Raw genomic sequence first — 20910 nt, forward strand, 5'->3', positions numbered from 1 at the left:
AACCAAACTATGATTTAAGGATGTAAGCTGAGAAAAGCACAGAAATGGGATCCTCAACTCTGATTACCCGTCTCGTCATCAGTAGGTGTGGGTGGAATTGATAGCTTCTGAAATGAAGATACCAACATTTAGGTGAGATACAAACACTAGGTGTACCTCACTAACACTGGGGCAATAAATAGAATGATCATGGGCGACTTCTTTAGATTAAACACTACCTTTGATGATATGGTATGAGTAATGGAGTGCGAAAGGTGTGCAAAGCTTCCCGTCACACTTTCTAAGGTTATCTCAAGGCAAAAGGCTGGTATTCTACCCCCAAACACGCTCTAAAGTTTCAGTATGTCGAGAAAAATGTTTCCCTCATCATTTGATAAAGCTCTGCTATTCAGCTCATGTACCTTTTCTGGACCTACCAATGTTTCTTTCAGTGAGAATGACAATTATACAAGCCTACTGGAGGTGTTCCCCATACATGCCAACTCTTTTTCAAGCTAAAAATGTTATTTTAACTTTCCTTTAAAACTGAATCCACAATAAGGAAAGTTAATTGGAAATTTAAATTCAGCTAATGTTTTCTCCTTCATGGACATTCTCAAATGCTGGTATGCAAACTTAGGGTAGAACATGTGTCATGTTTTTGACTTTGAGAGCAATGTCAAAGAGACACCAAAAGTGGAGCTACTTGTTGAGTGAGGGCAACTATTCACCCACCCATCAATCCAGGTTATGCAGTCACTGGCAGCTGTGGCAGTGAAACTATTGTCCAGATGCATAGGCCTTTTTACTTCTGCCCATGAGGAGATGGTCTACCAGCTCTTCCCAAAGGTCCAGAACCCATGGATCTGGGATCTGTTTCTGTGCTGCACAAAACAGTGGGCTCCTCGTTTTCTATCTGGTGATCTTCATCTCTGAAATATCAGCCTGCTTTTTCTGTCCACAAACCTGTGATCCTCGTGGGACGTGTATTGGTCTTTCCTTCCATCTGAGGAACGAGTTGGTCTTTCTTTCCTCTGTGAAAATCCACCATTCTTTGTCATTTGTCCGTTATTTCCTGCCAAGAGGACCAGATGTATGCATTACTTTAAGGCCAGTCCTCAGATCCGGCTACTACTTTCGACCTGTCAGAACTGGCCTGGCTGGGGACTTTTGCTCAGAAGTCCGTAAATCTGACTAGCAACCAGGATAGGATGTTCCTCAAAGTTTTGAGGAGTCCCCAAACTTTGAAAACGTGCATATCTCCTAGTCGGCTCTTGCATCCAGTCTTCAGTACCACAGGACTTAGGTACTGAACCTCAGAACCATCATTTAATTTATTGTATAGCATTATTTGGTCACCACAGAGGCCTGTGCACCACTGCAGAGTGTTAGAAGACAGTGGATCACAAACTGAATGTGCACTTTTGCTATTCTCTCACCAGACATGGATTAAGCCTGCAGAATCAACTCCTGTAATGACCTCTGGAGAGACCGAGCCTGCCTGCCTGCACCAAGAGCTGCTTGCTAGCAGGAGTTGACTTGTTCTCCTGAAAGGCCTGCACAAGGCCTAGCTCAGGGGTAGACTGCGTAGGACCACAGTGGCTGTAGATTGCCCAGGTACTAAGAGGATTCAAAGGTCTACAAAAAAAGTTATTTGGGTCAAAGAGCTGCAACATTGCCTGTGGTGGAGAGGTTAAGCTTGTACCACTCCAACCTAACCTGTGCCTCAGAAAGCCTGTATCTCTACTGCCAGCCCCCAGTGGTTGAAAACCAAAACTAGTAAGCTCTCATACCTCTAGCATTGGGGCTGGTTATGCTGGCTGGTGGATGTTAACAGAACCAATTACCATCTTTCTGGGACTGAGCCAATGACTTTCCTAGGTGGCCTGGTGCTGTGGGCCCGGCAGGACTGGCTACAGCGGGCATCAGGTGTTTGCCTGAGAGGCTGGAAGGGTGGGGGCCGGTTATGTTAAGCAGCTGGGCTTCATGCTTGATCCCCCCCTCACCTCCTAGAAGGGTCGGGGCTGGTCTGACAAAATTGCCAGGGCTTCTTTGGGTTCTCAGTCCGGCCCTGGAAGACCCTCTTAATAATAATATTAATGTGGCTGATAATTTCTACAATACGGGTTAATGATTGATAGGTCATTATTTCCTCTTGTAAACCAGGAGCAGCAATAAGGTCCATTAACTCCCAGTTGTTCAACAACTCAAGTCACAAAATAAATCCATGTTAGAGCTGTTGTAAGGCTTTTCCTCAAAAGGTCCGAAATATAGGGCAGGGCATACCCCTTTGAATTATTTGCAAGACCTAAATGTTCGATGTAATGTATCTCCAGCCAAGTCGGAAATTCTGTATCCTGTCCTCAAACGCTGAACATGTGCCTGTAAGGCCAAGTTAAAATGGCTTGCCAGCTGCTGCAGCAGAGGTAAATCTCCTTCAGAAGAGCGGTCCCTGATCGTGTGAATGGCTTCGCCCACCACCACGACCTCTATCCCCCGAAAACATTGGACCTGCAGCTCGTGCACAGGTTGGGAGGGCTGTCACTCTGTTGTCAAGTCTCCTGGAATAACCCCTAAACTGCATGTATGGCTGACTGATGCTTGGCTTGTCAGTCTTTAAATCGTCTGAGAGCCAAGTCAGCCTGCATCCCAAACAAACTGGAGTCCTCATAGTGCTTGTCCCTAAGGAACGCCTGAACAACCCCTGAAAGACTGGTTGATCACTTCCAGGTATGCATTCTAGGCACAGCAACAGTGCCTTCAGCTGTGTATAAAAGCAGCATGCATGACTACATCACCTCACCCTGAGCACCATATATCGTTTGAGACACTGAGGTGCCGAGGACTTCTGTGATGTTCGACAAGCGCTTGTTGGCAATGTCCCTTAAAGCATGGTTGTACCTGCCCAGATAACACAGCATTCAAGCATCTCAAGGCTATACTAGATGAAGAGAACTCGTTCTTTCCCAAAGCATACATCAATAAGTTTCAGCTCTCCATCTGGAGAGCAGGGCAGAAAGGAATTCACTTCTGGACGTCTGTTTCACCAGGTTTTCAGGCGTAGGATGCTGTTTCAGAAATTCTGGATCACCGGGGATGGTCCATGTCGTCCGAGCACAGATTGGAACAAGCGGCCATAAGGGTATCTCAGTTAACAAGTTTGCCTTGGTTTCAACAGTAGGCACTTGTAAACTAAGTACTTCTGCTGGCCTTTGCACAACTACAGCGAAAAAAGGCATTTTTCTCTTTCTATTGTTGGGCCAAGGTGGCAAGTTGAAGTCCATCTCCGAGGAGGTATCCAGCACACAAGCATTTTGTAAATTCAATTACAGTCAATCATCGGTATAGTGAGGAAGGAGCATTTTGGCCGTCTCCTCCTCCTCCTTCGCTTCCTCATCATCATCTTTATCATCAATGTTGTGTGGAACATTTTGCATACCCTGAACCACACCAGGGCAAGCAAAATAAGGCCTCTAGACTGAAGCCAAAGCTCAGGCTGAGGATTAGAGTCTGGCTGCAAAGTGTGCCTTGGTGATTTATTTTCACAACAAAGACTGGAGCTAGCCAAGGACTGTTCAGGGTCTGAGACCGGCTTTAGAATAATTTCCGGGGCTAGCGCCAGCAGAGAAGGGACTGGAGTGTACTCTGGGATAGAAGTGGAACTATTCACTGGTGTCAGAATGGACCTGGACATAGGTACCATGGGGCCAGTCAGTGGAGAGAGGGCTCGCCAGCCAAGGTTCAACTGGAGACCCTAGCGGTTTTGTGGTGCCCGAAGACAGACTAGAGGGAGCTTGAAGTGTCTGAAAGAGCTGCAGTATGGCTTCCTGAAAGGCCAATGTTACTGGGAACAGTGACAAACCTGGGAATTCAGGGCATGCAGAGACCAACTGTGGGACCGGATCAGTCAGAAGACTCTTGTAGTCTATAATCCTTTGATTGACTTCCTTGAGCCTTCTTGTCCGATTTTGAGTGCCGGGGATGGGGTCAAGTCCCGTTTGGGCCCCTTACGAGTCTTCTACTTCACCTTACCAGAAGGCTTTGGGGCGGAGGTGAAATCTATTTCAAATGCGACCTCTTCTAATGTTTAGTGACCGGTTTCACCTCTCAAGATCACCTTGGAGTGTATTTATCTCATAACTTCAAGTCGTGACCAGAGTTCACCCCCGCTAAAGCACGCCATGCAGGTCCTTGACCAATATTTGCTTCATGCAGTCATGGCATGGCTTGAATCCTATAATTTTCACTTGAGACATTGTCCCGGTCTCAATAACTGATGCAACCACGAGGTCATAAGAAAATAAAAGTCGGGAGCAGAGTTCTAGATTTGTGTCAAAGCATACAGGGAAAAAGGAAACAGAGTGTGGAGGCGACACTTGTAAGCAGCTCAGCACCGTCTCTTCCGGGAAGGTACGGAGTCATCGTGGAGACACATGGCAGCATTGCTGAGAAAATTCTTTGGATAATATCATGCACCTAGGAAAATTGTTATGGTAAGCCATTTGGGATTAGAGGTATCACATTTTGCTCTTTTGGCTACTGTCCGAATAGCTATGTAACAACTAAAGCCTAGTGGTGTAAGCAGACCTCTCACTCCAGTAGCAAAGGGCAAAATTATATTTGGCATTTCAAAATCAAGAGTTTTTGGTCCTTTGGTTCCTTGTCTTACAACAGCAAGAAGCTTAACTGATCTTCTTGTTTCTTCAAGTACATGGCAACGCCCTAAAGTTCAAGTCACGCGTGCAAACCATAATTGGTCACAATGAATTATGCCAAACATATAAACCAAAGCTGGTCATAAAGATATTTGCTTATAGAAAGGCCAAGACACTCTCTTGCTCTGGGTCTACAAGGAGCCTACTAAAAGGGCAGAAACTTGCCAAACTTTTTTTTCCAGTAGAATGTATTCTTTTTTTCCAGTATACAGTATTATTTTTCACTGGTGCCTTCCCATTCTGGGTCTGAAGCTCTAGGATGTATCATGTTTGGTTTCCAGAGTAAATTTTCTAAGGTGGCAGATTCAATGGCTTTACCAGTATTGTTAAGACTGTAGAGATCCCAATTTGATCTGACACAATCAGGAGGAAGATGAGTTTAATATAAAGATATGTCTGTCTTTCAGGTCAGGCCTATTCCTGGAACTCAAATCAATCAATCAATCAATCAATATCTACATCTACATCTACATCTACATCTATATATATATATATATATATATATATATATATATATATATATATATATATATATATACACATATACATATATATATATACACACACACACACACACACACACACACACACACACACACACACACACACACACACACACACACACACACACACTTACAATACGATTCTGTTTGTCAAACTTCATCCTGGTGGTTACTGCTGCAAAACGACGGAGACCAGTGGAGTGCAAACCCTGCATAGACTGTAGAGGCACTGCAGCAGGAGAGCATGAGGGGCAAGCTCGTTGAAGGCAACATGTTGGCACTTCTGGTCATAGAACACTCATTTAATAGAGCTGTGAAAAAATGCTCCTAGATATTGAGGCACTTGGAAGTAGCAGAACAGTTATCCTCCTTGAATGGCTGTTAAGGTGGAGTAAACAGAAGGACCTATAAAAAATATAATGAACACTCCCAGGGGTGCCCACACAAAGTGTCAAAATAACTATGATGGTTGCTTTGAATGTACAAAATATGAAGGAAAAGTTCCAATGCTATAAGACAAAAATATGTTGACTATGTTAGCGCTCAGGAAGAGCAAACTGAATGCTTGTTCTTGGATCTCCTAGGTTTGTGGCAGCCAATCTGTGCAGGATTGGTAATGGATCTACTGTCAATCTTAGCTAACCATACAAGGAGGGAACCATGCACAATATTTTCGCCCAATGGCACAGGCATCTTGTAATACCCAGAAGGGGGAACAAGATCCAGTCCCTAGATACAAATGCAAAAAAGTTTCACGGAACCTAGTGAGGTGACTTACTGATGAATTACAATTTCAAGCAGGGTGACGGGAGGAATTGGGAATTTGGAGGATGCCTGCTGGTAACAATGTGCCACTTATTGATTACGTGTAGTCTAGGAGGAAAAAGTTTGTCCAGTGTCGGAAACAAACTGGGTGTGCAGCCTTCTTTACATATTAAAGCGGCTTCTTGACTGTTTGAAACAGGGAAATAATAAGAGTTCATAAGAATGGGGGAAAATGCAGCCTTTCGACGGACACCTCTGGATTCCGACGGTTGTGGTACAGTGTTTCATATCAGCTGTTTCTTACACTTTATTAATCTCTGGTTTCAAGGTAAGAAATCTTCCAGCCTCTGTTGAGGAAAAGTCACAATACCTTTTATCCTACATCTGCTGGAGACCATGTAGAAAGGATGTAAAGTGGTGGTGCTCTAAAAGAGCATGTGTTGAAATGATGTTGACCCGCCAAAGCGATGATACAGTACTTGTGTGTTTCACTGCCACAAATTGCTAGCTGCACAAAAGCAAACTTTTAAACTAGACTAAGATATCAAGCAGAGGAAAGTAAAAAAATAAACTGAAAAGGGTGGAAGACTTTCACAAACTGGAGGAAAGGCCTTCACAAAAGAAAAGATGCCTTACACACAGGGGAAATGCAGGGTACAATCTACGTTATCTTCTACAAACGGAAGGACTAAAGATACCAACAGTTTTGGATTCTTGTTACAAACTGAGATTGGATAATGCCAGGACACAAGCCTGTCTAGAATTTCACTAATTTACACTCACTCATTGGTCTCAAAAGTTTGTATTTCCAAGCCATCTTTTTATCCTAGAACTGATAGAATCTAATATTTCTACCGCAACGTGGTGACATTATGTTGTTGTAGGGGAGGGCAATTTGTTTTTCTTCACAGTCCTCAAATATTGGGAAATAAAATTAATTTACAATAAGTGAAAATGGAGAATCTAAATCTATATAATCAAAGAAAAGTACACTCTAGATCCACTTGTGATGACAGTGTCCAGAATTGCATTTAAAGGCAGTATCTTCCCCGTCAGACTTGAATAAATAGAAAGAAGAAATGGAATGGGGCATTTTAGCTGAGTGGCAGGTCTATGTTGGTAGAAGTTTACTAAATAAATGGTTTAAGATATGGCAGCATTTACAATCCTACAAGAGGTTGAACTTGACGAGGTAATACTTACCAGATTAAGTCAGGGAGTACGTCTGAGATAAGAAATACTATGTTCAGAGTCATATAAATGCTCAACCAGATGTTTTAAGTTAGGATGTATAAATGTGCATCTAACTGTGCAATCAAGTTAGTCTACTGTACAGAGAATGGGACTGAGCAGTGAAAATGAAAAATGTAAGAAAATGTTGTTCAGAAAAGAAATTGTCAGATACAAAACAAGCTCTTCATTAGCAACCAAATTTATGAAGCGACATTTCACTCCATGCATCTGTCGCACAGCGAATTCAAAAATGTATCCACAACTGAATTTGTAGATTTGATCGTCCATTTTCATCATATTAATCCATGTTCATCGATCTTGTACATTACATCATCTTGCTCAATCCATATGGATGGCCGCATGTATCCCCAAAGTTTCTAATGGTGCAAGTATGTCTATCCAGACCTTTCTCTTGCAGCACATGGGTGTAACAGTTCATCCTGGACAGCTTAAAACATTATCATGATAGTTGTGGATATATTTTTTAATTCGCTCTGCAACAGATGCATGGGGTGAAATGTCACTTCATAAATTTGTTTACAATGATGGCGCCGCTGGGGTTAGACGCAGCACCTGTCAGCACGGAAACTGTGGAGTTGGAAAAAGAATAAAGATTAAATGGATTATAGGGGTGTGCATCCTGCCACATTATCATGAAACTTCAATAGTAACCCCCATGTCCCCACCTTACCTGTGATTCACAATCTCCACAGTACCATACTGCTCGATCCACAGCTTGCCGATGATGACGTTATGGACACAACAGGTAGGGTTTGTCCATGTGAACGCTTCATTATACCTGTGATGGGAAACAAAGCGGAGCAGCCTGTAAAAATGCGGTGGGCATGAGCAATATGAACCTCTGTAATGTTGAGGGTCCGGTCCTATGCCGTTACAGAAATTACTCAGTCTCTCTCTCACACTAATAAAAGTACTTACCTCGGGTAACAATAGATCTGGTGATTACTATCTACCTGCAGATTCCTCATCTCATGAATCTTCACAGGAGCCAGGAAGGATTCAGAAAAGTTGAAATAGTTCTTCAGTGGGTGGAGCCACAGCCCCAACTCAACCTTGGACCCTCACCATGTGTGAAGTTATGGCACCACCCCTGTGCTTGGACATCATTTACCACCCTTTTTTAGAGGCGAAGACCAGATTGATGAAAGTGACAGAAATGCAGTGGAGAAAGCATTAACTTTAGACCTTATCAGAACTACCACAACACTCCTCAGAACGGGGAGGTGGGTAGGGCAGTAAGGAATATGTATGTAGATCGAATATTCATCAAAAACATAACTACCAAAAGTAACTAACTTATTCTTCAGATGGACACTTCAGTTGGCAGATTCCTCATCCCATAAACCAACACCGTAGCAATACACCCAAAAGGAAGGTCTCATTAGAAACTTCAACCAGCCATGCCATAAGGACCCATGTTGACTATTTCTGCAAGCACAGTGTAGAGGTAACGTCTGATGAGGAAGCGATTCAGACTTTTGTAACACTCCAGCACTTGTGTCTGCTAGAAACACGCACAGATTGCAGGAAAGACTCAGTCTTGCTTAAGCAAAGTTGGCCTAGTATCCCCATAGCACATAAAATACAGAAACCTCACCTCATCAGAATGTTTTTTCAAGATTCAATATATGTTTACATTTTTTTAAACACATACAAACAATGATATAGGTCAAGTCATCCATTCCTGCATGGGACCAGCATATCCAACAAGGGTCAGCTAACAAACAAAATCAAATTCACAAATGTCACACTAAAAACATGCAGAAGCAGGCTATGTAACCCCCTGTACCGCTTTTTTATTATCTCCCTTCAATTGGATACGGAAACCAAAATAGCGTGGAAGTAGTAAGAGCAGCTATCTACAAAGCAGCACACATACCCCGAGCAGCAAGAGAGAAAGGTGGACCCCCAACCAAAGATAGCTCTGAAAAGATACACAAATAGAACAATCATTAGACAACTGTGTGCAGCTCGAACCACAAATCCATCAGAAACTAGGACTAAACCAGGCCTCACCACGGCTCATAACAGATGTACACAACAACTGAAGAGGTGAATGACACCACGGCAATCAAGTCGGATAAAGATGGCATGGCATATACCACAACATGACAAAGATTTACCTGGGGGAAAATACCTTCAACAAGGTGCCCCAAAAAGGTACAGGGCTGTAAAATTCCTACTACCCAAAACCCCTGTTTGGGGTAAAAAGAAAACAAGCTTTCATGTTTAATATTTCCACCAGAAAAGTACATCCAACTCCCTGCAGCATTAACGCGTTTGTTGCCAATGTAGAGTGGGCAGTTTGGTTGCAGGGAAGTTTGCCTGTTAAGGTACGCATGCATCCATGTATGAAAGATGTTCATAACTGTGTATATGGTTCATCAATGAAAAGTCAATAATAATATTAGGGTTCGAGCTTTTCTGCCAGGTTTAACTGTGTATAGCTATTTAGAATGCTGCCACAATGCCCCCTGATTATATGTAAACCTAGGCACTCTACTGCAAACATACGCTGGGTTTTTTACAATAACATTTTGTGAAATCAATTGAATGCTTAGGAGTAAATTTGCCAAAGTATTTCTCAAGATGCTTCAGTCTGAAACTAAAAGAGAGCAATGGTACAGTTTGAATAATGGTATATAACCTGAACCCTACTATAAGCAGAGATCTTACTTAATGGAAGCGCGGTCAGATTCAGAGCACTCCTGTGATCAAAAAGTTGCCCTTAATAGAGGTCAATCGTAAACAGTGACTTTGAAAATTCAAATATTCAATAGAAATAGCAGCAGAACATTTATGTTAACTATTGTGCAATCTTAATGGACAGATTACCATTACTCTAAGCCGTCATGAAATAAAATATGTTTGATGCATGCCAAAAAGGAATAATAGTCGAGAATCAGTATAAGACCATTACCGCCGCGGTGCGGGCGTTTCTGAGCGCGGGTGGAATGCCAGACTTTACCAAAAAAAAAAGTCCTACAAACCGCTTTTTTTTTTCTCACCAAGAACCATTTATATTTCCATCCCCACTCCCTAGATTTGGAGGGGGGTGGTTTAGCACCCTGGAAAATGCTTTGTGTCTGCATTTGTCGGTAATAAATGTACAACTTTCCTGAGTGGGGATGGGCTGGAGAGGAGTTGTTGAATGCTCTTTAGTGGCTGTACACATGACATGCCGCTTCTCCCCTTCTTACTGTCCACTAAGAGTAAATATTCTCACAAGAACATTTTCATGTTAGTAAATCCAAATTTTGGGCACGATACCAAAGCTTAGACTAATAAACAGCTCTGAGAATCAGGCCCATAACATTTCGACTCCGACATGACCTTGCAGATTTCATCTAGTTGTAAAATGTAAACCAGTCATTGAATTAGTGGTTGATACATGCTCAGTTATGTCAAACAAGGGAACTTAGGCACAGTGGCAAGAAGTGATTTGCCCGAAAATCACACAATATGCTCAAGTGGTGACAGTCAGACTGGCGGTGGTCTCGCTGGTCCCCTTTTAGCAATTTATGCACTGGACCGCAAATATCTGGTGTTATGTACATAACATTTTGTGAACTAAAGTGAATGTTTCAAATAATCAGAGCAAATCATGTTATCCTTCCTTAGAAACTAAAGTAAGAAAAAGAGTAAAGGTACCGATAGAACAATAGTATGTCCTGAATTCTGTTGAAATCAGAACTCCGGCTTAACAAAAGTGATGCCATATTCAGAGCCCACTTTGATCAAGAAGTTTATCTAAGAAGAGGCAATTCATAAACAGAGCCTTTACATATTCAAAGGTTTGACATAAAAGGACCTTGGTGTATTCAGTGTCGGGTATGATCAGAAAAGAGGTAGAATCGGAGCTTTGTTAGATGCCACACTAGGATATAACTTAAGGTTAGGCATCATCATAGGGAACATTTTCCAAGCTCATCATAATGAGGACACTGTCATCATTTGTCACATCACTGCATGGAATCAAACAGGACAAGTTGATATTTGTACAAGGCAAGTACATTAACTTCTAAATCCTTCTGTCCCGTGAACAATTGATAATTTATAAAACGTTCCATGCCTAAAGGCGCAGCATATTTATGTTATAAACACAGACCATATCAACAAATGGTTGGAACCAAGATGACGACCAGTCATTAAAGAGCACAGCAAACTGCCCATGACGTCTCTGTCCCTTCTTGCTTACACAAAACCACCAGGCATCCATATGAAAGATCTAATCTTCCAAATAAGAGGTAATCCGTATTATGGGAAGGACAAGAAAACAGACAAAAGAAGGGTGGAACAACAGGCCAAACCTTGCATCCCCCTGTTCTGCTCACTGCCACAAAAATGACGAGTTCTAACTTTTATGGACATGCAGAAAAAGGCAGAAACCATGCAGTGTGCATCAAAGTACCACTCAACATAGAAACGGTCTCCCAAAGATTAAAAAATGGAACAGAAGAGTAGCACCATCAACAATGCTGACAAAAAGGCAATACCAGCACCTTCTGCGGCACACTGACACATTCAAACACCCTCCTACAAAGGTGACTGGCATTTATTTTTCCTCACCAGCCATTTAGGGAGAGCAAGAAGGGGAAAGCACACAAAGGGGAAGAAATTGTAAGAGAAAGATGGAAAAACTGACAAAGAGAGAAAGCAGGAGCCTGAAAAAGTGAGACAATGGGACAGGGTGTGACCGGTAGTGGACTAAAGGGGTGCTGAATGTATAGACTTCGCAAACAATTAATAACATTACGGTGACCTTCTGAGCAGAGCTTTGGGGCGACCGCACTTATTGTTTTCCAAATCAAGCACAACAGGTATATAACATGAAGGCTAAGACAAGTTCTCCAGACAGTCCTAAAAGTGGAATAGACATTGTAGATGACAGAGCATAAGCGTTAAAACAAAAAGAAAGGCCTTCAGTGGCAAACCAGAGGCTGTTGAAGTCAGGACAGTGTTGGTAGTCTCGCCAGAGTTAACCAACCCTGGAGTAAAGGGATCCGACGTAGGCATTTGTCAAAGGTCCAGAATGCATCCTCTGGTCAAGAGGAGCTGGGGGCGGGGCAGATTATGAAGCCGTAACTTGAGGTCAGCCCATGTGGCCAGAAAAGCTTGCAGCTGATCCAGCACCACAGGGCGGAGAGCCGAAGGGGAACCAAGCATTGGCTTCCAACTTTAGTCTATCAAATCAGCACACATTTCTGAGGACGTTTAGGTCAGATGAAGGGAATTTACCCATTCATCAAAGAACCTGTCCTATGACTGCACCTCTCTCATAACATGACAAGATAAACTACAGAATCTGTTGTTATTGCAGTCTCTAGAAGTGAAAGAACATCTCTCCGGGTCATGGTTGGAAGCAGACCTGAAGATGTATGCACAATCAAATCCCCAAGAGCAGTAGAAGGCCCAGAGAGGACGTTCAAGAGAGGACAGATCAACATATTTCACTGCCTGACCTCCTTGTTGGGGACACAGTCCTGAAAGTAGTGCAAAGCACGTTTTCTGAACTAATTTCAACAAGGAGCAACAGTGGTGCCAAGTCAAACAGCATGGAAAAAAGGAAATGACATGAGATCTCTGGGGGTGACGTCATATATGTGTCCTCCTCAAGTCAGATATGCGAAGGCACTGGGGCCGAGTTGGGGCCATGGCATCACATACAAGTATAGGAGAACTATTTTAACTTTTCTGTATTCCGTCTGACATAAGATTCATGAGGAGAGGAACCTGGAGGAAGCGGTAGCCATCCGAAAATTGGAGATTAATGGTGTAATAGCAGAAATAGTTCAGACAATCCTGCATTGAAGCTTTAACTGCAAATATCAGTGAAAATTACTTTTTTATATGTGCAGATAGTCACTTTCATAGCTCTCTCAATTTGATCTCTTTTGTAAACTGAGGCTGCAGAATCACACTTTATGAGCTCCATAAAACTTCCCGAAACCCATTATTCACTGCTTGTATGCAGTGACATCAATAAGAATTATAAGCTTAAAGCACACAAGAGATGAAGATTCATGCCTCAATTTACAAGTAAACAAGTTCAGAAGCCCTTAAAGGGTCTAAACAGGGTAGATAGTGTTCAGCTGTACTGAGAGAAAAGGGAAGTGTTGATAAGTCGCACACGTTCACCAGAAAAAGCTTGAAGTCAAATGAGGTCCGGCTCAATATTATTATTGAAATTTATAAAGGGCACTGCCACCCCTCGGAGTTTCATGGCGCTGACTATGCAGCCACTGATGGGAAAACAAGCCCAAAAATATAAATATGAACTCCTCTTCCTGCAAAAAGCAGAATGTTTTGTGTGGCGGATAAAATCAATAACGTGAAATTCAGCTTTCTTTCAGTGGATCATGTTTCTAGTTTTCAGAGACCACATATATTTATCTAAAACCATCTTTTAATTAACTGAAGCAACATTTGCTGTGTGTGCCAATTTATGGACCATTTACTCTCCAATGTGTATTGTGATCAGATCAAATGAATAAAGCATTACATTATTTATATCGCATTTCGAAAGACCTCAACTCAAGCATGTGCTTTTTTGTGCCCAGCTAGAAAGCACACCAAGAAAAAAAAACACATTAAAAATCGTTTTGACTAACTATTTACTTCCATCTTCCTTTCATTTTACTTTAGCGGCAAACCAAGATGACTAAGTAGCTAGAGCAACTAGTGCACAGAGCAGTACGTAAACTGTAGCCCACATGTTTTAACTGGTCAAGAAAGCAACTCAGAATTTTTGGTAATAGTCTAATAGCACTTGGTGAAGATTCAGAGAGTTTGTGTGTTGCGCTATGTGAGTGTCACTATAGCTCAAGGCTGGTCTTCCTTCGATCTGAATCTACCCCCACAGGAGAAATCATTGATCAAAAATACCCTTAGCTCTTTCAAACTTCTTCATTCATAATATCATGCATCGGGGGGGAGTTATTTTGCTGTACAGATGACTCGGCTCTGGACCTCCACTAGACAAATAAGGATTATTAACAATCATCTAGATTTCAGGAAATCAATCAAAACCTGTTGGTTGTCCAACACACAACTTTCAAGGTTAACTGAACTAGATGGAACAGTACATACCCGCAGGTTACAACCTTCTCCAAATCTCTTCTTGCATCACTTTCATGCACGAGAGATGCTACAAGCCACGTTCGAGACACTGGAGCGCACCTAAGAATCCCCAGTGCGGCAACCAACATTGTACGCTTTGCTACACAATAAACTCACACAAACCATGAATAACCCGAAGATACTAAAGCTTAGGGGCTTTTTATTGGCACCTCAATACAAAACCATCATTAGTATGAACCAGTCTAATATAAGCCAATGAAAAGTGCATGTTTCGAAGAGTGACATGGAATTAACCCACATCCTCGCCAGAGTACCTGCAACAAGCAGGAAGGGAAGTTTTGATGCACGTTTACCTCTACAATCAACAACCTTCATCCTAATGTGTTTTTTGTATGACTGCCATCTATTGTTTATTTTACCTTTTCTTCTTTCTCGTTTGTATATGTAACGTGTAAATATGTAAAATTCTCCTCATGTAACATACTTGGTTCTATTGTGAAGCGCTGTGACACCTTGGGTAAAGTCTGCGTTATATAAAAATGTATTAAATAAATTAACAATGAAACAGAAACTTCTCGCCATCAGGGCCAGGGGCCGAGAATACAGGCAGGGTGAAAATGTACGGTAACATATGTAACATCGTATATGTAGTTCTCACTGCTTTTGCTTAGAAAACGGTATGTAAAAGTCTGTCTAAAGTATTGAATACGGTAAGTACCCTATCTTGATTCAGATGGCTTCTCTGCACGTCCATTAACAGGAACGTGTAGCAAGTGACCGTAGTTGGGAGGCTTATACCAGGGGATGGGGAATAACATTTCACTGCCAGCTCTGAATGCGCGTGACCCTGCCACGAGAAGGGAAGGCCATTCCCGCCGGCAGCCTTCACCTCCCGAGGCACGTGACGCCAGACCCGCGCGCCAGGCTCGCGCCGAGAGGCTCTGGGGACCCGCACGCGCTGTCTCCACACCCTCGGCCCTGAGGGGGTGACGTAGCGGAAGAGTCTGCCTGTAAACACCGACGAGCTGGCCTTGGGCGCCGGCGACAGGACTGTCCCCATTTACCGCTCGCCAGCCTCGGACGTCACTGATCAACAGATAATGTCCCGTCAACTGCCCGAGCAAACCACCGCATCTGCTCCTCGGCTGTTCAAGGCCTGTCCTAGCCCTCCGCTCACTCGCGTTGCCCCACAGATCCCCGTTCTGCCTTTTTGATTTATTTATTTTTATTTAATACGATTTTATATAGCGCGAACTGTACCCTAAGGTGTCAGAGCGCTTTACATGAGAACCAGTTGCACAGCATAAGGACTAAGGATTACATGCGTTGCATAAAAGATACAAAGAGAAAACATCGCAAATGTACAAGATGTAAAGTCACACAAGGAAGAGATACACACCGAAAGAAAAATTGCAAATGTACAAATAGTAAAGTCAATCAAGGAAGAGATACGAATATATATACTCTAAGAGTCACATAGGAATGGTAGAGAGTAGAAAGATCTGCATATACTAGTGATTACAGTTATCTCTATATACATAGGGAAGGGACACAAATGTATATACTTTAAGAGTCACATAGGAATGGTAGAGAGTACAAAGGTCTACTACATATACTAGTGCAACCCCAGCCCGGCCCATCGGAGGCTGAGAAGCACGACTCTTCTCAGGGGCCCCCAGATACCTCCCAGATTTAGCTGAGAAACCACAGGGAGAAGCAGGATGTTAATACACATAGTACCTTTCCCATTAAAGGCTCTTATTAGGGCAGACTGTCCCCATGAAGTAATGATCGACCAACCTTGCAGTCAATCACTGAACAGCTTTTTCCTTCTCATTCGGGTACATGTGACCCTGTTGCACTCACTGCAAGGAGTTATAATGAATTTGTCTCATTCTGTCCCCATGTTTCGCATGGCCTGCTGCATCCACCACCAAAGCAGTGGCCATTACAGAAGGCGGTGGTGAAGTAATTCAGGCCACCTCAAAGGATCACTGAAAAATAACTTTACATTAGAAAGGGCCGCCACCACGATTTTCAGAAGATCTCTTCCACTCTGTGGAGATTGCACCCAACACCTTAGTAACAATAACTATTGAGTTTAAGGCTGGGCCAATCGATGTGCATGAAATACTGAGCTAGGAACAATCTAGTATAGTGACAGCAACATTTACTGAGATTTCTCTATAATTCAAAATGTACAAATCTATTATCAGGCTAGTTCGGCTCAGTGGCAAACACAATGATTTACCCCTATAAGTTGCGTGGCATTAAAAATCAACGATGTGCCTATAGACCTTTTCCATGCACCACTCGTCGCATAAGACAGCTGCACAATTCCCTTCTGCGTTGTTTGCTCACAGGTGAATGCTCATCTTCCAATAGCACGTCTCAAGGCAGGCAAGTTCAGCATAACAGCCAAAAGCACATACGATTCATACCCCACCCTATTCATATGTAACTTGGACTACACTCCACACCAGGTTTCATCTCCTAGAAGAAACACATTCAACTGGATGGTAATTCGGCCTATTCTTGCTATCGGATATCAAATGTCCAATAGACAGCTGATGGAAACCAGCTGAGGGGAGACATGGGATCCATACACTTCCAGCTCTCAAGCTTGTGCTCCTGTTGACCTTTATCTGCCTAAAATGCGCACAAGGGTAGGAGATTTCCACTTCAGAGCAGCTGCGTCGTCACCAAGACAGAAACTTTTCATACTAATGACAGAGTGATTTGTTTTTGTTTGTGCATTACTCATTAGATCACTCAAACACATTATTGAAGCAATGCACAGCTGTCCAAGTCTAAAACCGGAACTAGATGGGATCTGTGGTTTAATTGATAACACACACATGCCCACCCCTTCACACCCAAGATGGGTCGGAGTACTTTACGTTGAAAAAATGTGTGTCTGACATGCGCATACCCACTTATTTCCTTTGAACCTGTGAGAATACGAATTAACATAGCCCATTATTTCAGGCACTACTTTGAAATGTGCTCAGAAATGTGACAGCCGTTCTTTCAAGAGAAGCAGAAATGGACACAACCATCAATTACATGTTACTCAGTCAGTCAGTCAGTCAAACAAGCTTTATTCGACATAGTCATAAAAGCATTACATGTTACTCAAACACGTAGACCTGCATAGAAGGCCCATGGTTTTTCTTGCATGACACAATGACTTGATTGAATTTTAACATAAGCACTGGGCAGCAAGACAAACCTCACATATCTACTGCAATTCTTTGCAAGCGTTCTTACTTAGTATAGAAAAACATAACATGAACTGAGAACACAAAGTTGATTCCAGCTAAGACCAGATAAGTTTAATGAAACATGACAAGGATTAAAAGCGGACCCACCCACTTGCATACTGACAGCATCACCACATTGGCATCTCTTCTTTGAGCTCTCTCGTCGATCTTGCGCCCCAAGAGTTCCCCCTGGGAGACCAGCAGCAGTGGGTTAGAGGACCTGACCCTGGGTCTTTCAGAGGCTGTATAGCTTTCCCAAGGATAAGAGCCAATGACATGTGACCCTCGATAACACCAGAACAATCCAGAATAGACCACCAAGGAGGTGGGCGCTCCAGAAGTAGGACTAGGATTTGTCCGAGTAGCCTGCCTTGTAAATTACTGTCTGCCACCAGCATCTTTCCGAAGGAGAGGAGGGCATGAAAAGCCCTGCTATTCAGGCATCTTTTTGAGTGAGAGAAAACTGTGCTCTTCTGACGACCCGGAAACTACTTCATGCTGTCAAACAATCAGGGAAAGTGCTGGAGGAGGACAGGAACTCGTGGAAACTGATGCAGGATGAATGTGATTTTATTCTATCCAGTGCAGCAGCCCAGCACCTGCACTTACTGCATGCAGTTCTACATGCTGCCCTGCAATGCGGCCTGCATCCTGCTTTAGTCCATTCAGAAAATGTAGGAACATTCAAATCGCCTTCTAGTTGGTCTGTCAAAGGACAAAGGGAATCCTTAGTCTCAACCTTGGGGGACAGTTCATATGCCTCTGAAAGCATCAGCCATACACCAAAGTCTGGTTTAGCCAGAACTTAATTTTGCAGGAAAGGGGAGCTGGTGCCGATGCAGAAGGTCACTTTCTTTCACACTATTACGTTGCAGGTACTCTTTATTTGTGTTTTCCTGTCAGCCACAAAAACTCAGATTGCAGTCTTTCACTTCTGTCATGTGTTTGCCGGTTTGGCCTTCTTTCCGTCTCTTGCACCTCAACGCCCTAACATTGCTCTTCAGACTGGGGACCAGGCTGCTGTACCACCAATAACCATAAGAATTTCCCTTATTTCGTCTTCCTCCGGAGGGAACTACATGTCCTACAAGCTTGGTTGGCCCCTAAGACACCATAGGCTTGCACAAACACAGCTAGACTGCTCGGATGGAGTGCACTGCAGGGTAAGACCGAGGTCATGAGGTCACACTGCATCTGTTTACCCGGATGGTTCAGGCAACACACACTATCCTTTGAAATAACTAGTATGGCTTTCTTAGGTCAAATACCATTACTGCCATGTCTGTGCACTTGTCAAGGACTCGGAGTGGGGGGGGGGTTTCTTCTTTTTCAAATTATGTTGCTCATCCTGAGCAGGATGAGCAGGTGGCGGCCACTGGTAGCCGAGCAGAACTGCACGTATTAGGGCTGTCACAAATGTATATTTTTTCCTTAACACCTCAATCGCCCCAACAGCTTATTTTTTATGAATGACAAACATCTAAGTGAAAATAACACATAAGAACATTCTTGACAGATTTTAATGTCAATTTTGTAATAAAGAACTGGAGATTTGGCTGAGACTCCAAGCAGGATAGAATTCCCTACGGTGAAGTCCTGAACTCACTAGTATCTATGGCACCAGTAAAGGTGGGATCAGGCCAGAAATACTCATCTGTAGGGAGGAGCCTCTTGCTTCCACCTTACTTCCAGGGGCACAGGGCAAAGCAACATTAAATGTTGTGTGTGTATTTTAAACATCAACCATAAGAACATTTCTTTTAGAGGAATGTAGGATGTCTTACTCATAGCACCTACACCCCACAGATGTCTGCTGCGAGTATCCATTGTTCAATCAGGACTACACACTCATACACCACAGTTCAACAACAACAGGATCAGAGTCTCCCACTCTATCGTTACTTAATCCTACGGCCTAGAATTAAGAGTTGAGCTATATCCCCTAAACCCTCTGTGAACTCCAGGGAGGATACTGTTGTGGGTCATTACAAGTAACCCAGAGTCTCTTGAACTGATAATTCCAAATTCCAGGCCCAGAGACTCCATGTCAGCTTTCGCCGATGCAGGCGTGCACCTGGTCAAACCGCTGCAAGCAGGGCAACAATCCCCACCCACCCCTGCAGTCCGGCTGCAAGGGGGTAGTATACAGGGTTCCACTGACCTGACCCAACCCCACCCTGGGCTGCACTGATCCCCTGTCATCAAAATGTAAGTTGATTTCCCCCAGAATCCGGGTAATGTGGAAAAAACTCTGGGAAACAAACTGATATTTTCAGGTCTAAATGGTTATACACCATTCTGGGGACAAAACTCTTAATTGGCAGATCTTGGTACCGGGATATCAGCCAGAGTCAGAGACTCCTGCACTCCAGAATCTTCGCACCAAAATCAAGCAAACTCGTAATTGAGTAACTAGGATTGTTAATCACCCTAAGAATACATCTTACCCAGATATTTTAAAAATACCATACTGTTCAGAGTGCACGTTTCTTTAAGAGTACAGATTGACCATTGCTATTTTTAGTGACAGAGGATAAATGTTTAGCCATAATAAAGGGAATGGAAAAGTGCAGTGATTTATATTATAATAACTTATTAAATATTTTTCCAGCATAATAACTGACGTTGGTATGTTAATTCAACAAGGGAGGACAATTACAGCCAGGACGAATTTTGCCAGTTAATTAAGAACTACTTAGGCTCCAAACAGCAATTACTCATTTTTCTGAATCATTGCGCTCACGAGTATTAGTCGTATGGTGAGATGATGTTTCAGCGGCCTGCCCCAAGAAAACATCATTCTAGGCCTTGTGCACAAGGAATACTTTTCTACCTTGATTCTCTCACCACCCAATGAGGTAACAAAACATTTAAGAGCAAAACGCTATGCCTAGAACAGTCTTCTCCTGTGGAACTCATCTCCTCTTGCACACAGCCTTGAAGCACATGTTCTGAGCTTTAGTAAAGACATTAAAAGCTATTGGTCCCAATAGGCCTTTGACTACATCCCAGCCAACTCTTTCTGAAGCAAGTGACCAACTCTTTCTGAAGCAAGTGAACAAACATACATGACTGCGGTCTTCCAGGAAGCAGTGGTATATCCCCTGAACTCTTATACACTTCATTTTCCCTATCCTGTGCAAATCGTTTTAAGATGTCCTCTGGCCGACATCAGCTCTTTCGTAGGACACCAAATAAAATGACCAATAAAATAGTGTTGGCTAACTTATACAGTCCACAAAGGTTAGATGCTAAAGCCTGGCACATGAATAACACTGATCAGGTAGTGCAGAACCAGCCAATGACCAACAGCATCAGCTAAATTAGCCAAAGCCAATGAATGCAATACAG

The 20910-nt window shown here is 42.9% G+C and overlaps 1 protein-coding gene across 4 annotated transcripts in view; it reads right to left on the reverse strand.

Moving 5' to 3' along the window:
• Positions 1-20910, reverse strand: part of OSBPL2 (oxysterol binding protein like 2) — a 342788-nt gene that overhangs the window by 92763 nt on the left and 229115 nt on the right. For all 4 annotated transcript variants that reach the window (XM_086932854.1, XM_086932857.1, XM_086932856.1 and 1 more), the window contains one exon: positions 7887-7994. In XM_086932854.1, coding sequence (XP_086788980.1) covers positions 7887-7994 — 108 coding nt within the window. The remainder of the gene's footprint in view (positions 1-7886; positions 7995-20910) is intronic.

This window comes from Lissotriton vulgaris, chromosome 7 (assembly GCF_964263255.1).
Source record: "Lissotriton vulgaris chromosome 7, aLisVul1.2, whole genome shotgun sequence".
NCBI classification, from domain to species: Eukaryota; Metazoa; Chordata; class Amphibia; order Caudata; family Salamandridae; genus Lissotriton; species Lissotriton vulgaris.